The 17,654-nt window shown below is 33.0% G+C and overlaps 2 protein-coding genes across 10 annotated transcripts in view; one reads left to right on the plus strand and one right to left on the minus strand.

Annotated features, from left to right (window-relative positions):
- Positions 1-17,654, minus strand: part of Elk (Eag-like K[+] channel) — a 108,896-nt gene that overhangs the window by 85,414 nt on the left and 5,828 nt on the right. For all 9 annotated transcript variants that reach the window (XM_065344757.1, XM_065344756.1, XM_065344755.1 and 6 more), the window contains one exon: positions 7,794-7,895. In XM_065344757.1, the coding sequence (XP_065200829.1) occupies positions 7,794-7,869 (76 nt within the window). In that variant the 5' untranslated portion in view covers positions 7,870-7,895. The remainder of the gene's footprint in view (positions 1-7,793; positions 7,896-17,654) is intronic.
- Positions 13,884-15,848, plus strand: LOC135831906 (venom serine carboxypeptidase-like). Its single transcript, XM_065344753.1, has one exon. The coding sequence runs from the start codon at positions 14,078-14,080 to the stop codon at positions 15,449-15,451; it is 1,374 nt and encodes a 457-aa protein (XP_065200825.1). The 5' UTR covers positions 13,884-14,077; the 3' UTR covers positions 15,452-15,848.

The following is a 17,654-nucleotide window of genomic DNA, read 5'->3' on the forward strand; positions in this document are numbered from 1 at the left end:
TTTCGACTTTAGAGTTTTGCATAGGGTGGTACATATGTATAAGATTGAATTCCGGATCGAATGAAACCTCGCGGAACTTCGGTGCAAAATTCGCCACGATATTTGAATTTTTTTGAAGGATATAGAAAATGAAATGTTGAGAAAAACGTACTTAGGTAATAAATATCTAACTATTCGAGGTTTTTGCTCATAAAATCATTTCAAAACATTGAATCAAAATTTTGAAAAATATAAAATGTCTCAGAATAAAATATAACAAATTTATGGTGATTAAAATTAAGAAAAAAATTTATTTGCCAATTTCACGTTTTTTAAAATCGAAAAATATAATTCAGCACTTGATGTCTTTTGGGAACACTTTAAATGTTTCTGTGTACGTATAATCCAAAAAAAATTCCCACAGTTGGAAATTTTCAGATGTTGTGTAAAAACCTTAACCGATCAAATGTGCTCAATTGTTGACGTGCTATTTATTTCCACAATCAAAAATTAATTCCAACTTTTGTTTCATTTTAAGTGAAGTTTATTCCACTCAATTTTCAAGACAGAGAACATATCTTTCTAAAGTTTATTTCTTGGTACTCGGCTACATTCTAAGGACATCCTGTACACTGTACCTACGAGAATTTGTCATCAATTCATCATGAATATGAACTTGTTAATGAGGTGAAAATGAATTTGAGTTTCGGGAAACGTGAGGAAAATTACGTGTCTAGATTTTGACAAGAAAATTGAACTACATAGGTGCAAACAAATTCCCGCGTAGGAAGTAAGAAAGATGAAAGTTATATGAATGATATGTTAAACAAGGAAGACTTTCAAAAACTGTTTTTTTTTTTCAATCATATTCATACCTAAGTTTGAACACGAATTCAATGTAGGTACAGGTAGGTATGCTTTAAAATTATATTTACGCAGTTGCAAATTTTAGAAGTAAAAATACTTACAACAAACAAGTTTAAGTCCTGAACAGTAGAAGTTGCACAACCGTAAATAGCTGACTTTCGAGAAAGTATGCACAGATAAGTACCTATAGGTAAGGGTATATTGAGGAAACAAAGTTTCCAAAAGTTGTATTCCGTTCACTCGTATTCGTCTTATTTAACGTGTACGACATTATATTAAATAGTATACATACTCGTATTATACATATCGCAGACACGCTACAAATAAAATCGACAAATTGGTATTTATATTATACTCGAGGCTTATTCCGATTTCTATACCTAATCTCAAGCCATTAAGATAGAAAGGTGAAATCAAAAACCGCGAATTTACCGACATATAGGTCAAGTCAATCTATTCTAATTCCAGGTACGTAATTTGTCTAAATTCAAAATTCATGTATCTCCTGCCAACCATCTAGCTGATAGTTACCAGCGAATGGTAATTGAACCAACCATTACTGGTAGTCAATAATTAGCATAATACCTGTATAAACACATAAACATACTCGTATATAAAGTAAATCTTGTGTTTTCACATATGATACATCCAGCCGCAAAAGCGTGTATTCAATATCTACATTATCCATGAATGCCTATTACCTACATATTTTATGAAAAAAGGCATATTTATCGGATCGATACGTCGAGAAAATAGGCTAATAGAAAATTAAAACACTGGAACACTGAATTTTTAGAATTTCAATACCTAATGATCTAAATGTCCAAAATTCATGAAATATGATACGTACTTATTACGAATAGAATAGATAACAAACTCGACTACATATTTCTAAAACATTTCACTCGTATATTTTGATAAACAATTTTAAAAAGGGTAATTTTTTTGGAATTATTTTCCTGAGACGTTCCACTCTCATTTTGTATGAATAAATAGGTGGGTATTCATCTGTATGTATAGTTATAAATTAACAGTACCTATTACATTGAAAGAGAAATCTTGATGCAAGCAAAATGTCAATTCTTTTTCGCATAAAAGCACGTTCATTTGTTCACTTTAAGACATAGGACATGCTTTAATTCCAAATTCGAAAATCCGAAACTTCAACGCTTCGAGTAACACTAGAATATCAACTAACATCAGTAGGTACACACAACTTGATATTTTACGGAAGTTTCCACTTTTCATATCTGCATAGCAGTGTAAAAAAAATATAAATTAAGATACTGAATTCCAAGTATTTAAATTAGCATTCGAAAAAGGTTTATTATACATCACAAAGAAAAACTTTCATCTTGAAAAAAAACGACCGTAATGCGCTACCTATTTTTAATTAGGTAGGTACCTATCTTATACCAAGCATCACAAACATTTTTTTTCAATTTTTAAATTTTAAGTAAAAAAAATACGCATACTTAAACATTGGAATGAAAAGATTGAAAATATCGTTTAAAAGTCTACCAGATGAATAATTCACTGCAGTTGAAAAATTAGTTGAATGAGCTTTTAAAATAATTAACTTGAGAATTCCGCTTTTTCGAGGTATAATTGCGAAAGATATTGTCGGATAATTTTTCAAGATTACGTTTCAAGAATTATAATTTTAACATGGAAATTAGATCGTACCTAATGTACCTACAAATATTTACCTACAAGTAGGTACTCATTTTTAAATATTTTTTCAATTTCAAAAGAAGTAAATGCATAGGCAAACATTTCAAGTTGTTTATACTTGATTTGTTCCTTTTTTTTCAAAAAGAAAAAAGAAAAAAAAGAATTCAGGGAATAAAATGAAATAGGTACCTATTCTGTTTTTTCACGTTCCAAGCGTTCAGCTTTCTTACTATAAATAATGCTTACAAGTGATCTCGTTAAGGGAAAGGGATATCTGTATGTACCAATGGGAGTTTACTTAAAACCCATCTGAAATTATGAAAGGAATTATTTTCAACGAGTTGTCGTCTACCGTGAATCTTCAATTCACGTTTTTCATTTTCAAACTTTTCGATAGATACCTTTTTTAGAATTCATTTTTTTAACAACACGTGAAAATGAAAAAAGTAGGTACCTAGTTTCATTCAGTAAATAAAAAAACTTCCAACTCGAAGAAAATATGAAACATAGGGTACCTACCTATATAATAAATGCAGTTTTTTGTTGTCATTTTTTTCCCCATTTCAAAATATTTTTAAAAACATTGTTTTGCGTTGTGACTTTTGAAAAATTATTCTTAAAAAAAAATCACCATAGCGCTTATAGCCTGATAGATTTTTATTTTAATGAATCACACAGATGCGGTACCTCCTTTATAGGAATGGAAAACATATTCTTCAGATGAGTAGATGCCTACCCCCAGAGAAAATGCTTGGATCATATCTAATTAGGTCTCATCAGATCCGGACCATTCCCAAGATCCAATCAGATCTGACCAGATCAGATTAGATTTAGTCCAGGGCCATGGAGAAGGGGGCCCGAGCTTTTCAAAGGGCCCGGCAAAATGAGGGCCCATGATGAAAGAAAAACAGTATTTTTTACTTCTCAAAACACAAATTTTCGAAAGCGTTTGCCCTCGCTTCGCTCGGGCTTCTTTTCTTTTCTTTCTCGACATCAAAATAGAAATTTCTAAAAAAAAAACAACGCTTTTGGAAGCCAAAAAATTAACTTCTCACAAAAAAATCGTTTTTATGCCTCTCAGAATATAAATTTTCAAGGGCTTTCGCCCTCATTTGGGTTGTTCTGTCTTCTTTTTCAAAATCAACTTCCTTCAAAAAAAACATCATTTAAATTCTACTGTTTTAAAAGACAAAAAAAACTCCTCGTCGCATTAAAAAAACACGTTTTTAGGCATCTCAAAGAAAAAATTTTCAAAAGCTCTCGCCCTCGCTTTGCTCAGGCGAATTTGTTTCTCATTTTAATATACACAAATTTCACATTTGAGACCTTCAAAAACTTTTTAAAAAATTGAATAAAAATTTTCATAAGACATCAATTGGCAAAATATGTAGATATTTTTCTCCCGCATCAGTGGACAAATTTCCAGTCAACACCCCCCACCCCCAAAAAACTTTAATTCTGCTTCTGCTTTAGAAATGGGGCCCAAAATAATATTTGCCTCGGGCCCGCATCGGCCATCGACGGAGATTCAATATAATTGAATCATTGATTTTTTAAAAGCGTAACATGACCTGAGAGAAAAGCGATGATAGTTTAGAGTTACTGCATGATTATCTACTCGTACACCTTCAAGAAATGAAAGTTTGCAAAATCTCATTTGAAAAGGATTAAGAAAATATCTCAAACATTGCTAGCGAAAAACTACAGTCAAAAAGACTATAGGTATAGGTACATATTAGTAAATGACTTGCACATATAGTATGGGACCATTCTTTAAAACTATAATTCGAGAAAAACTTGATGAAATAACTTAAACGCAGAGTCATCCATTATACTAAAGTGGGAAATACGAGTATTTTCAAGATAGAACAGTACGAAAATTTAATACCCCGACGCTTAATGATAAAATATCGTATTCAGGTTACACAACGTTACAAAAAAGAGCAATGGGAATGGTGTGATAAAAGAAAAGCTACAACGCCTACGCACCAAAAATCGTAAAACTAGGCAATGAATACTTAAGAATAAACTTTGCACACATATTGACAACTTTCGTCTACTTGTATGCAGATAAACGAAGAACAGTAAACCTAATACCTTTATAACCCAGACTTACACTTACTCACGGGAAATTCGAAAACAATCTTGGAAAATTCGATTTTCAGAAACATATTTTGCAAAAAAAGAAAAAAAATGACAAGAAAATACATTTCAAATTGAGTTGGTAGTAGGAACCCGATTTTTTTTGCAAAAAAAAAAAAAAAAGTTGATTTAAATGGCGTTGGAGCATCTATTTTAACCCCTACTGAATTCGTCATAAACGAGCCATACAGTTATATTTTATTTAAAACTTACAACACAAAAAATGAAATAATTTCAGTTACTCACACTCAAAATAAAAATGTTTTAGTACCTACCAGAAAAGTTCACACGTATATTTTTTACCCACCTACAGCCCATAAATAGTCCTGTCATTCGGATTAGATCCTCAAAAAAATGCTTATAAGGGAGACTTTTTTCATCCTACGAGAAAAGTGGCCCACAAACAAAATTGTTTTGATTTTTTTTTGTATGATGAATTGTTACGCGGTAGAACGTTATTAAATATTGAAAACTCCTTCGAACCGAATTTCACCATTTCCAGTCATTCTGGAGCCTCCAGAGCGATTTTCAATGCTCTAGAATTTCAACATTTCTCCAAACAACCCATAGTTTCGCCTGAGGAATTGAGTTATGATGTTGGGGAACAAAAAAAAAAAAAAAAAGAATTTGACGGAGTCATCACTCGCTCTAGTGATGAAGCGTTTTCTTCAAAACGACTAGTCCACGAGAAGTCCTGATGCCAAAAAAGTAGATACCAAAATTTTATAACCAGGTAAATTTTCTCAACTCCTCAGACAGCCTTTACAGGCTAGGTAACGAAAAATAATTCAGGCACACTTCAAAAATATCTACTCGAAAATTCGCGTGACTCACTTTTCGACGCTTTGTACCAAAATGTAACTCATTAATAATTTTAACGGGCAATTCCTTTTTTATCAATCCACCAATAATTTTTTTCATTGATGTATACAAAGAAATGGCAAATCTTCCTTTCTGGGGTGGGTACAAGAAAAGGCAAATGACAAAAACATTAACAACAGATTCGTTGACAGAGGGAGCATTTCGTCGCTATCCGTCTCTCCATTAAACCGACACTGATTTTAGATATCGTTTTATCAATAATGAATAATATGGGTACATTCGACACTTCATATACAACCTTATTCTGTTCTTTCTCTTTCGTTGAGACGAAAATTTATCAGCATAAAATAACGACCATTAAAACCTCTGCGCACCACATCAAATACAAGAAAAAAATAGTCCAATATCCAATATAAAATTTACGTAAACGAAGTAACTAGATAGAATTTGAACCACGATTTTTCTCTCAGCAACATAGAAAATACGTGTCTGTCAACGACGATAATAATAAATGATATTTTGTTAACTATCCATCAGTGGCGTTTAAAAAATACCACTTGATCGTTTCAAGTTAAAAAGACTGACTTTTTTCACTCGAGATATAACCTTGATTGTCTCGAAATATTCTTAACATTTTACAAAAAGTGATTTTTTTTTATATACTTGACTGCCTTTTCTTCGTGTTTCAAAAATGCAATTTCGATGTAATTTCAACTAAACAGTGACACAGAGGACGTGCTTTTTTTCTCAGGCACATGACAGAGATAAGATACCTACCTTAGCGCGTACCTTGTAGCTGGTATAGAAATCTAATAAGAGTATCTATGGTATTACAATTTTGAATGAATAAGAACAAGTAGGTTAACTAAAATCAGATGTTCACATTAACGGTAAAAATTCATTCGTGAGAAATTTATCTGCTTATGATTGTACTTATTTCAGAGTAGGTAAACTGCGCCGATAAAGGAGGACTTTACATGACATTACCTAATTAAATGATGCGATTTTCCATCTAACCAGCCACTATTCAAAAAGTTTATCCAATTCTTTTGAAAATTGGTTTCGACGAAAGTTATTACATTCATTTTCTCTTTTCCAACAGATTTTACGAAACTGAATAGAAAAGGGATAACCTATACCTATACTCGAAACTACATATATCATAAAAACCTATAATACATTACAAACTTTTTTTTTTCTAAAAAAAGAAAATACTCACGCTTGTCGTCTGCAGCAGACTACCTTCTTTATAACGAAACACTCGTTCACTCATACTTAAAAATCGACGAAACTTTTATACAAAGATGTTATGAGCAAAATTTTTAATTTATTTTCATTCCGAAACAATTTTTTAAATCTAACTACTCGTACATCGGTAGGTACCTATAACGAAAACCATTCAATACAAGTAGCTTTAATACTTCAATGAGTTGATTTATCGATCAAATACGAAATACCGCAGGTCGGTGTAAGTAGTAGATTATATATTGGGTACAACATTCAATGGAACAATGAAAATAGGTATGTACTTTGAAAGGAGAAAATATGGTAGGTATCTAATGCGAAAACTTGACAAATTATTTACGAATATCTCGAGCTCGCTCACCCATTTCTATTGAATAAGTAGATGTAGGTATACTCATAATTCTGTACTGGTGGTAGGTATAATTTTATTCACTTATCTATCAAACGTTCAGGCACCAAAATTTTTCTTCTACCGCGAAATATCGCCATAACGTTTTGAACCAAGGACCATGCGGAATCATTTTCATGCTTTTTGATCTCAAAGTAAGAGGAGAGTTCTTCAGATTTTGGAACTAAAATCAAATGACAAGAATCGTACATCGAGAAACCCCTCAACATGACACTTTGGTGGCATAACGTTCAGCAAGTGGATACTTACATTAATCATAGATACCCTTTACTCATACTCGTACTATAGCTGGCTGCGAAGTATGTTTTAGAAAAACCGCCTAGTCAAAAATAGCAATACTTATATTTTCTCCATGCATGCGGCAATCAGCAGATAATTTATTGCAGTAATAATGAATGTAAAACGAAGAAGAAATAATTGAATTTAATATCTCATAATTTCCTAGAAATCTCAATCTTGTTCAATACATACATACAATAGGGTATGCCTACTCTCTAAATTTGACTGTTTCAAATTTAGAGAGTAGCATATTATCATTCTTTGAAACTATCTGCCATAAGAAAAAATCAAATGATTCTATTCGAAACTCATATTACGTGTGTAAGATATGTAGTTACAAATTAAATAAATTTATTAAAATTTAAAAATCACTCACGGGTTCCATCGAAGCGAGTTGCTATGGTATCTAAAAATGTATTCTGAGGAGCTAGAAGCCCCTTCCTAGCTGGCATTTGGAATTACATCAGAATTAACCAATCTGTAACGATAAAATAAACCAAGTTAATCAAAGATGACGGAATTACGCCCTTTTTGTAACGAGTACACATCTAATAATGAAGTAATGACTGAAATATGTAGATAGCTGCGAGAAAAATAAGTATTATTTTAAAACATCATAATTTCATTGATATTTAATAAAAAAGAAAATGATAAAAAATGACATTTGTATACGAGGACTTCTGTTTTACTTATGTATATGGAATTGGATTGAACACAAACACCTCCCCCCCCCCTACCCGCCACAATGGAAGTATCCATCTCAAATCTTGAATAATTGGGTGCCAGTTGGAAATTTTTCAAAAGTGATACTGATAACTCAGAGGAAAGTGATTGTATTTGATCAGATTTGATTAAATCCGGACATTCTAATGAATACAATTTGACCTGACCGGATCTGGTCAGATCAACGCTTTGATCGTATCTGATCTCGGCATTTCCTGGATAGAATTATGTAGATTAGATCTGACCAAATCTATTTAGATCAACGTTTTTATCGGATTAGGTACACCTGTTCAGACAGGACAGCATGAAAATAAATCTGATAAAGTGATAATGAAATGAGAATGAACTAGAAAAAATTAAGAGTTGAACATGCTGCCTAGTTTGAAATTTAAAGGAGCAATATTATAATTATGTACTTTGAAGAACGAAAATTTGAATTAAAATTCTGTCGCAATTATTCACGGGAAAACTTTAATTGAACGACAGAATGAGTGAATTGCACAACAGGACAACCCCATGACAAAATAATGGTTTTTGAACGACAGACGATTTAACGACTATTTTGGTTGTTAAAACGACAACATTGAACGACAGACCTTGATCGACAAACATGAAAAACTTGCGTCGCGAAAAAGGGAATGCCCGACGGGCTATTAACTGTTTGCACTTTTTGTAAATCGTTTGCGCTTTTAGAAAGCAGGGATTCCCAAACTTGTTGGTAATAGGTACTCAAACACGTACTACTGTACGCAGAAAACATTTAAGCTTCAGAGGTGCCCCTGGAAAAGAGAGAGTATGTTTTGGAACTTTTGGGGTTCTACAATGATCAGTTGAAAATGTGCAAATCGCTTATTTTTGGATGAATTTGTGTATTGAAAATTTTGTTTTTCTCCAATATTTCGCATTGATTAAGCCAAAATATCGAAATTTATCATTTCTGAAACTGGGGAGATATTTTGAAAGGCAATGGTGCCAACTTTTTATTTATTACTGAAAATTTCTAGAAATCGAAAAAATTTCATAAGTTTTTGGCTATTTTTCTGTATTTTGCGATTCAGAAAGTGACGGTGCCGATTGAAGCGAAGTACCTCTCGGGCAGAAGAGGAAGAGAGGGAGGCCGAGCAAAGCTAAAAAGGCACTACTCGTTTAAATTACCTACTTGATAGAACATTACATTTAACATTATTTTTTAATTTTAACCCGCGAATAATTTGTCTTAATTTAATGTGAGTATTATTACCAGCTTTCATTGAATTTCATAATTTGTCGTTTTGATCTCAATTTCGTCGTTTCTTTAGCAGAGCAGTCTGGGTATTTCATTCAATTCGTCGGGCACACGCCGGCGAGCACTTTAATTTTTCTGTCGTGCAATGGTCGACAACACTTTCTGTATTTCACTTTTCAGGCGTTCACATCTGTCGTGCAAAATCCCTTTTTCTCGTCGTGCCGATAAATGACACCCATTATTCACTATAGGCTGGCCAAAGAGTGTGAGTTTGACAGGATGGTCTGAGGTAAAGATTATTCAATTACGGTATATACTCATTTCAAATTTACTCGTATTTAGTAAAATTAGATTAAATTTGATTCTGAATTTTATTTGTCATCAATTAAATTGAATTTGAATCCTCAATAACAATTCTCCCCTCCCCACTCTTTTATTCTAAATTTTGTTTGGTAAAAATTCAATTCAGCTAAAATAAAAATGGAATGAATTTCTTCAATTTTTTATTTCTAAGGCAGAATTTTTTTGTCAGCATCCTAATTCTTAAACTTTATATGTATGTTTTATATCCTAGATTTATTTGCATCCACGAAAAAAATTGAAGAGAGAAGAAAGAGGTGATTTTATCTTGAGCTCTGTGGACCACCAAACTGTATTTCCTTAGGTTTCTAATGAAACAATTCAGCTGAATTCTCATAATACTTAAATATTTTCAATTTTCAGATAAGAACAACGTGCAATAAAAATATACTTACAATTAGAGAAAATCTAAGCACGCTCAAATCTTATTTTCAAGTCATCATGATATGTACCAGTTGTCTGAGTAATCTGTCCTTTAATAGTCAAAACCACTGTTTAGTGTTTACTGACGAATAAAAAAACCTTCATTCTGTCAAGTTCGAAAGTTAATCCGAATTAGAATAAAATATTCAACATTCATAATCTTTTAGAATAACAAATTTTTCAAGAATTAATTTTTTAATCTCGCAGGAAATTATATAATCTTATTCTTCATCAACATTTACTCACATTTTGATTTATTTTTGGACGTTTTAGTCCCCAGACTGTGTATTTTAATTACACCAGGATTTGAGACTGTTGGTAAAGCAAGCACGAGTTATATCTACTACGTAATAAACGGCCATTTTTTCTTTGGTGCTTTTTTAAAAATCCAACCCCTATGTACACCAGCAGCTCATAATTTAAAAATGACACTATGTTGACAAACGCTTTTAGAAAGGAAAACATATAACATGATACGGTTTCAAGAGTGATATTTTCCTAATAGCCATAAGTATACCTACAACGCGTTATTAGCGCTTTATTTTATGTAGATTATGTACCTGTACAGTGTACATTTAAAATGCGGATTTAGACAGAACCCCAAAATCAAACTTTCGTTATTAACATCGATCTTATAAAATTTCAAAATATACGATTTAATTTCTTAAAAAAAAAAAAAAAAAAAAAAAAAAAAATGGAAATACGAGTCTTCTTTTTTCGCGGGGGGAGAGGAGGCACGGGAGTGAATAGATGAGCTCGGTCGGATGTTTTGAACATTTTGCAAAAAATGCAAACATTGATCGATTTTTTATAAAAATATTTCAAAATATTAAGAAAGGGATAGGTAAAGACCGATTTTAAAAGCTTACAACATTTCACTAATTTTCTCAAAACTCGAATTGTTTGAAAATCCAATATTTGAAAAACATTGTTGAATAAAAAATAAAGCAAACAAATGTAAACATAGTTTTTCGCTTACATTAAAAAAAAAAAAAAAATCAAATGATTTACGGCCAAGTCATCGGAAAAGCTTCTCAAAACATGCTCTCACAGGGTGAGTGTGATTCAACAGAGAGAAACAAGCGTAAGGGAGATGTTTATCTAATAATTGCGCCACAAAAAACACACATTAAATGAAATACGACTTCGAGGGTTAATTTTGAACAAAGCGATTCCATAAAAAAAAAATACATACGAGGTAAGTATATCTGCTGTTGTGCTTGCACACTATAATATACACTATACAGAACACGCATTTACTACCAAATAATTTTTCCCCAATCCAGTAAGGTATGTAAAAAAAAACATAATTAAAAAAGGAAAACGCCAGGAAAATGTAATGCGATCAAGAATTCATTTATAGTACCTTTTTTTGTTGACAAACCGTATCCTATTTTTCAATCATCTCTGGGTTAGAAATTCAGTGAACCGTTACTTAATAAGTAGACACTACGGGCGGCCTATCTAAAGACTTCTTATTCTGGTAGCGTAAATAGGCCACTCTAAATTTCAGCGAAATAATGAGTGATCTCCAAAACTCATCAGCGTCGAACGAATATTTAAACCGAACAAAGTAAAATTTAATGTCACGATACCTACCAAAATAAGTTTACGAAATGACAATCCTCTTATATTAAGGTTATTCAGAAATCACAGAATACTTACATTTTCCTTTGTGTTTTCAGCTGTTGCATCGAGATCAAGAAAATATTTTATTTTACAACCATTCGATATTGAAATCAGTTTTAGGGTTTCAGATAAAATTTATAAGACTTTGCAAATCAACCGAACCGTACTTAATAGGCACGAAATGAAAAACTTGAACGGCGGAAATCTGGGTGTCAATGCAGGAATTTCAACGGCACGATGGAAAAAAAATCTTTCGGATAGGAAATTGAAAATTATCTGCGTATTTATTAGTTTGGTAAAATAAGCTAATTTATGCGTATTATCAAATATACCTATTATAGACCCTATAGGTATACGAGTGAATTATATTCGACTGGAGTTAAAACACCGATAATGTCATTCATGATGATGAATTGTCCGAAATTTTTATTCGTTAGTGCGACTTATTCAAAATCGCCGCATCATGAATTCAGCCAAAGTTGATTTCATATTATTTTAAAATTAAATATTTTCTAGATCAGTATATTTGAATAATATTTAATCAAATTATACGTCGCGAATTTTACTGAAATTGTAAATTTATGTTCCAACCTACAGATCAACGAAATATACCCAGTAGGTAGGTAATGTGTACTGTATAACTTCATCATCGAGCAGCTCAAGAGAAAAATTGATTCATATGGGTGAAATTTAAGTTCAAAAATTGCATAAATTGACGAAAAAGTCAAATATCCAATCCATGGTATGTACCTCGGCAGTTATCCTATAAAATCATACCTATTTCTGAGCGATTGGTTACTTACAAAGCAATGTAAAAATTCACTGTCTGTACTTACCATATTTAAAATATGTACAAACTACCGCTTTTTGAGGGCCACTTTCGACACGACGACGAGTGAGAACGAGTGCAGTGCATGCAGATGTAGTTATGGTACCTCTACCTACTTTTTGAGCATAGGTATTTTTCAAAAAGTATCCCATAATCTTAAAATATACGATTGGACAAGAGAAAAAAAAGGTACCTACCTATGTACGTACTATAACTTTAGAAATGATATTCTAAATATCAATGGCTTTTTGAAAGCCACTTTTCATACGATGAGTGAGAAAAAACGTATTTTTGAGAGGCAGTTTTTTCGAAACAAATTTTCTGAATTTTCAAAAAGTAGGTACAATTGAGTAGCTGAAACCCTATGCGCAATACTATTTTTTCTAGATTATATTCCAACTACCGATGTGTTTTGAGTGCCACTTTCAACACAGACGTAGGATGGCATAGAAAGTTTTTTGAACGCAATTTTTTCAAAAATCTTGAAATGTGCGATAATAACGGATGCAACTCGGGAAATCTTCAATTTGACTTGCACAGATAAGGTAAAGGTAAGTATGCTCAATAAAATTTGACACGAATAATCTTGAAATAATCGTCCCAAACTATATACAGTACCTCTACCTACGTATAGAACAAAATGACCGATGACGGACCTTACCAGTAAAACCAAAGAAGAGACAACACATCTGAAAAACCATAATTGAATTTTTCGAGCATTTTATTGACGCAATCCTATAAATTTATGTCTCAATATGAGATACGGAACCATTCAGGCGAATGTAATGTGAAAGTGTGTAGCTAGCCTAGCTACTAGCTACACACGGCGCCAAGATTTTTTTGGGGGCGTATATGAATAAAGGCGCTTTAAAATTCTACAAGGGAGCTTTTACTCGTATATAAATATCCCTATTCTCTTTTTTCTTTTTCTCATTCGCTCCCTCTCTTGTACAACATATTCTATTGTTTGTAAACACGAAAGTTCCAGCGCGCAACGAACAACCCATTTTAGAGAGGAATTTTAAAAGGCAAAATTCAGTTACGGAGTTAGGTATTTCATTACAACTCGCAACTAGGTTGTTTCATTTTTTCAATAATTTTTTTTTATGGCATGTGTAATTGTATCCACTTGTACTGCAGACATACTAGGTAGGTAGATAGGCGAGGTACTTACCTATCAGATAGTACGACTCGAGTGATACTCGAAAAAATTATTACAACGAGCGCTCAGAGTTAATTTATCTACAGATACTCGTCGACACAATAAATTCGTAATGTTAATTAATTCTACGAGCACAAGTAGTGGATAAGATAAAATTTTTCGCAATTGTACGTACTACGTACCTATACGTATCGTACTTACCTATTGCTAATTTTTCAAATAAATTTTTTCAATTATGAGCTTTAAATTGTGACAGCAGTTTTCCTGTTTTTTAGGTGCCGTACAAAAGTCGATGTAATTTTGTTCAAAATGATGTTGAATTTTTTGCTGACAAGTTCGATAGTGATTGTTGGACAAACGCTGGTAATATCCGCTTCGGATGTAAAATTAAAATCATTGGAACCGCTTTATTTGACACATTACATCACATCAGGACGTATAGAAGAAGGACGAAAAGAAGCCGAAGTAAACCCATTTCTCGAAGGAATTAAAAGCTACTCTGGTTATTTCACCGTACACGAAAGGTACAATTCTAACTTATTTTTTTGGTATTTTCCTTGCAAAAGCAAAAATTCGAGTAATTCGGAAGCTCCGTTGGTAATATGGCTGCAAGGTGGCCCCGGCGCGTCTTCGTTATTCGGCTTATTTACAGAAAACGGACCTTACGAGTTCAAAAAAGGTAAACTAGGTTACCGGAAGTACGCTTGGACAAATGATTTCAACGTGTTGTATATCGACAATCCAGTCGGCACGGGGTTTAGTTTCACCGACGATGACGAACACGGTTACGCAACCAATCAGGCAACCATAGGTGAAAATCTGCACGAAGCGTTGAGGCAATTTTTAATCTTGTTTCCAAATTTACAAAAATCTGGAATAATAATCAGCGGCGAATCTTACGCCGGCAAATACATACCGTCATTAGCGTATACCATTTTGAACAAACCTAATACAAATCCCTCTATAAATATCGCAGGATTATTAATCGGTAATCCGATGATAAGCCCCGAACATATGCTTCACTACAACGAATATCTATACTCGCACGGTTTAGTCGACGCTAATGGACAACAGGAACTTAAAAAACAGGAGGATAAAATGAGGAATAAAATCAGAGCGGGCAAATGGAAAGAAGCCAGCGAGCTAATGAGCAGTACTTTTTTCGGCATGGATGATTCCAATACGTTATTTTACAAGTTGACCGGCCTGCAACAATATTTCAATCTATTGAAAGAAAAAACCGCCTCGACAGAATTTATAACTTTTCTGAATCAACCGCATATTCGAAAAGCTCTGCACGTCGGTTACCGCAGATTTAGCGAAAGTACTTTAAAAGTATTCAATCGATTACAAGAGGATATAATGAAAAGTATGAAACCGATTTTCGAAACGGTGCTGGAAAATTACCCAACCTTAGTTTTCACCGGACAACTTGATATCATATGTCCTTGGTATTTACAAGAAAATTTGCTTTTACACTTGTCGTGGAGCGGAGCTTGGGAATACTATACAGCTGAGCGAAAGCCTTTTCATTTGAATCAATATTTGGTTGGATATTACAAAACGGCGAAAAAATTCACCGATATGATGATTAGAAATGCTGGCCATATGGTGCCAACAGATAAGCCTCGATGGGCGTTGGATCTGTTGCAGAAATTCTCTAAAGGTTATTTTCTAAAATAAATATTAAAAAAATCACTAGATATCGAGTGTTGGCAATTGGAAACACATACGAGCGAATCCTTTTTAAAATACGTAATTAATTTACGATATATCACGATGCAAAATTAATTATTCGTGCCATGGCGAATAAGTAAGTAGGTATTCCACGTATGCGACTGATGTACCTATACATATAGTGATGTATAATACATATTATGTAGGGTATGTAGTACCTATGTAGTATGTACGTCTAAGTATGTGGATGTAAATCTACATATGTATAGGTAGACTTAAATACGTACTTTTATAATAATGTATCTAGGCACCGAATAAATCGTTTAGAAATAATGTGTACATATACATGTAGGTCATAGGTAGGTAGGTACCGTATTTTGAGAATAAACCGTGTAAAATATAATCATTTTTTCTTTTTTTTTATTCGTTGAAAAAATATGAAGCACGTCGTACTTCAAAGAAAGAAGAGTATTACTAAGTCGACAAATAAATTCAACATTTTTTTAAAACACTTCTGGATATATTTTGGCCTGTTTCGTAATCGTTTCGTCTATCTTAAAACCGTTCAATTCATGTCACCAGTGACTTCACGTGTCGCAAGATTTCGTTCATTTTGGTGACATATTCAATGAACATTGTCATAGGTATGCGAAACATCCTTCACAAAAATTTTTACTAGAAAGGGAACCTTTACATGTAAATACAGAATGTGTCGCGCACATCTCCTACTTAAACTAAATTTTTAAGCTCGAAGTAGAATTTCAATTTTTGGCAACCTACAGATAAAAAAATTTGAAAAAACATCCTATTATAAGTAAATTAAATTTCGAAATAAAAAACTCAAAGTCGGTTTCTAGCTATGCAACAATAAACCGTTCAAATCTATTCCGATCATTTTCGCACTGTTTTTTAATTTTTTACAAGATAGGTAAATACCTTTTTCTGCAGGAAATTGAGCGGAACTACAACCTGAACCTGAACCATGTTCCTACTTGACCATTATCATTTTTGAGTCAATCTGGAGCCTCCAGCAGAAGTTCATTATTCTAAAGACTGACACATTTGCAAATAACTAATTCTAGAAAACGTTGTACGAAATAATCAACGTTGGTACACTGCTAGAACCCATGGGACAAATCGACATTAAAGTGGTAACAATCGATCTATGGAGAGGGGGGGGGGGGGTCAACTGTTCGCTTCAAAAAGTGAAACTGAAGAATTGTGGTTGAAAAACTTTACTCTCTTTCTGAAATTGAATTAGGTACCTTCACTTAATTTCTTCAATCCTGAGTATTCGTCATGCCGCAAGATAGTCGTCATTTTCTATAAACCTCGTTGAAATTACGCCAGTCAAAACAGAATTATGAAAACCTCATTTCATGAACTGGAACTTGAACTTCTCAAGATTCATTTCATAACGTCGAGTTCATCGAATTTTCTGAAATTTTATGACGAGTTCTTTTCAATAACTTATTAAAATACTTTACCACCACAGTTTCTATCCTAAACTTCCAGTGGATTCGAAGAAGACAGATCTCGTGAGACCTCCTCCTACGAGAGTGAGAATAAGATTTAATGATTTAAAGGCGTATGACTCAAAGATTAATTGAACGTAGATGAGATTTGTCTGCGAGCTTTTTAATAGAATAAATGTCAAATTCAAAGTCAATATGAAAACTTGAAAAGCTTAAATTTTAGCTTTCAAGATGAAAACTCTTTTTTTTATGATTAGAACAAAACAGTTTAGAGCTTCTAAACATCAATGTTCCTATTCCCCGTGTGATACAAAAGCTCCCAATTTTAATCAAAACTGAACAAATAAAATTGGGCAATTATCAATTGATATCACACTCAAGGCGTTGAGTACGAATATTTGTTTATTCATCCGATCCGATACCTGTGACCCATCCTTACTGTGCCCTTTTGAGCATGACCAAAATACCGAAAAAAATTTATTTCAATAAGTTTGACGTGTCGTCGTGGGATTTTAGAGGAAACTGAGTTCGAATACTCACGTATCTACTAGAAGGATATACCTCGAATCGAAGCCTTCGATGCCCTTTCAGTTCTCCAATTTTAAAACAATTGGATATAAAAATATTTGTAGATACGTCGATTTTTACTTATTCAAGATGGCTGACTTGAAATGTATGCAGGTACTTGTAGTGAATTTTTTGAAATTAGCTTTTCGACGTTCTTTCAGCTCCTC

Source organism: Planococcus citri, chromosome 1 (genome assembly GCF_950023065.1).
Source record: "Planococcus citri chromosome 1, ihPlaCitr1.1, whole genome shotgun sequence".
NCBI classification, from domain to species: Eukaryota; Metazoa; Arthropoda; class Insecta; order Hemiptera; family Pseudococcidae; genus Planococcus; species Planococcus citri.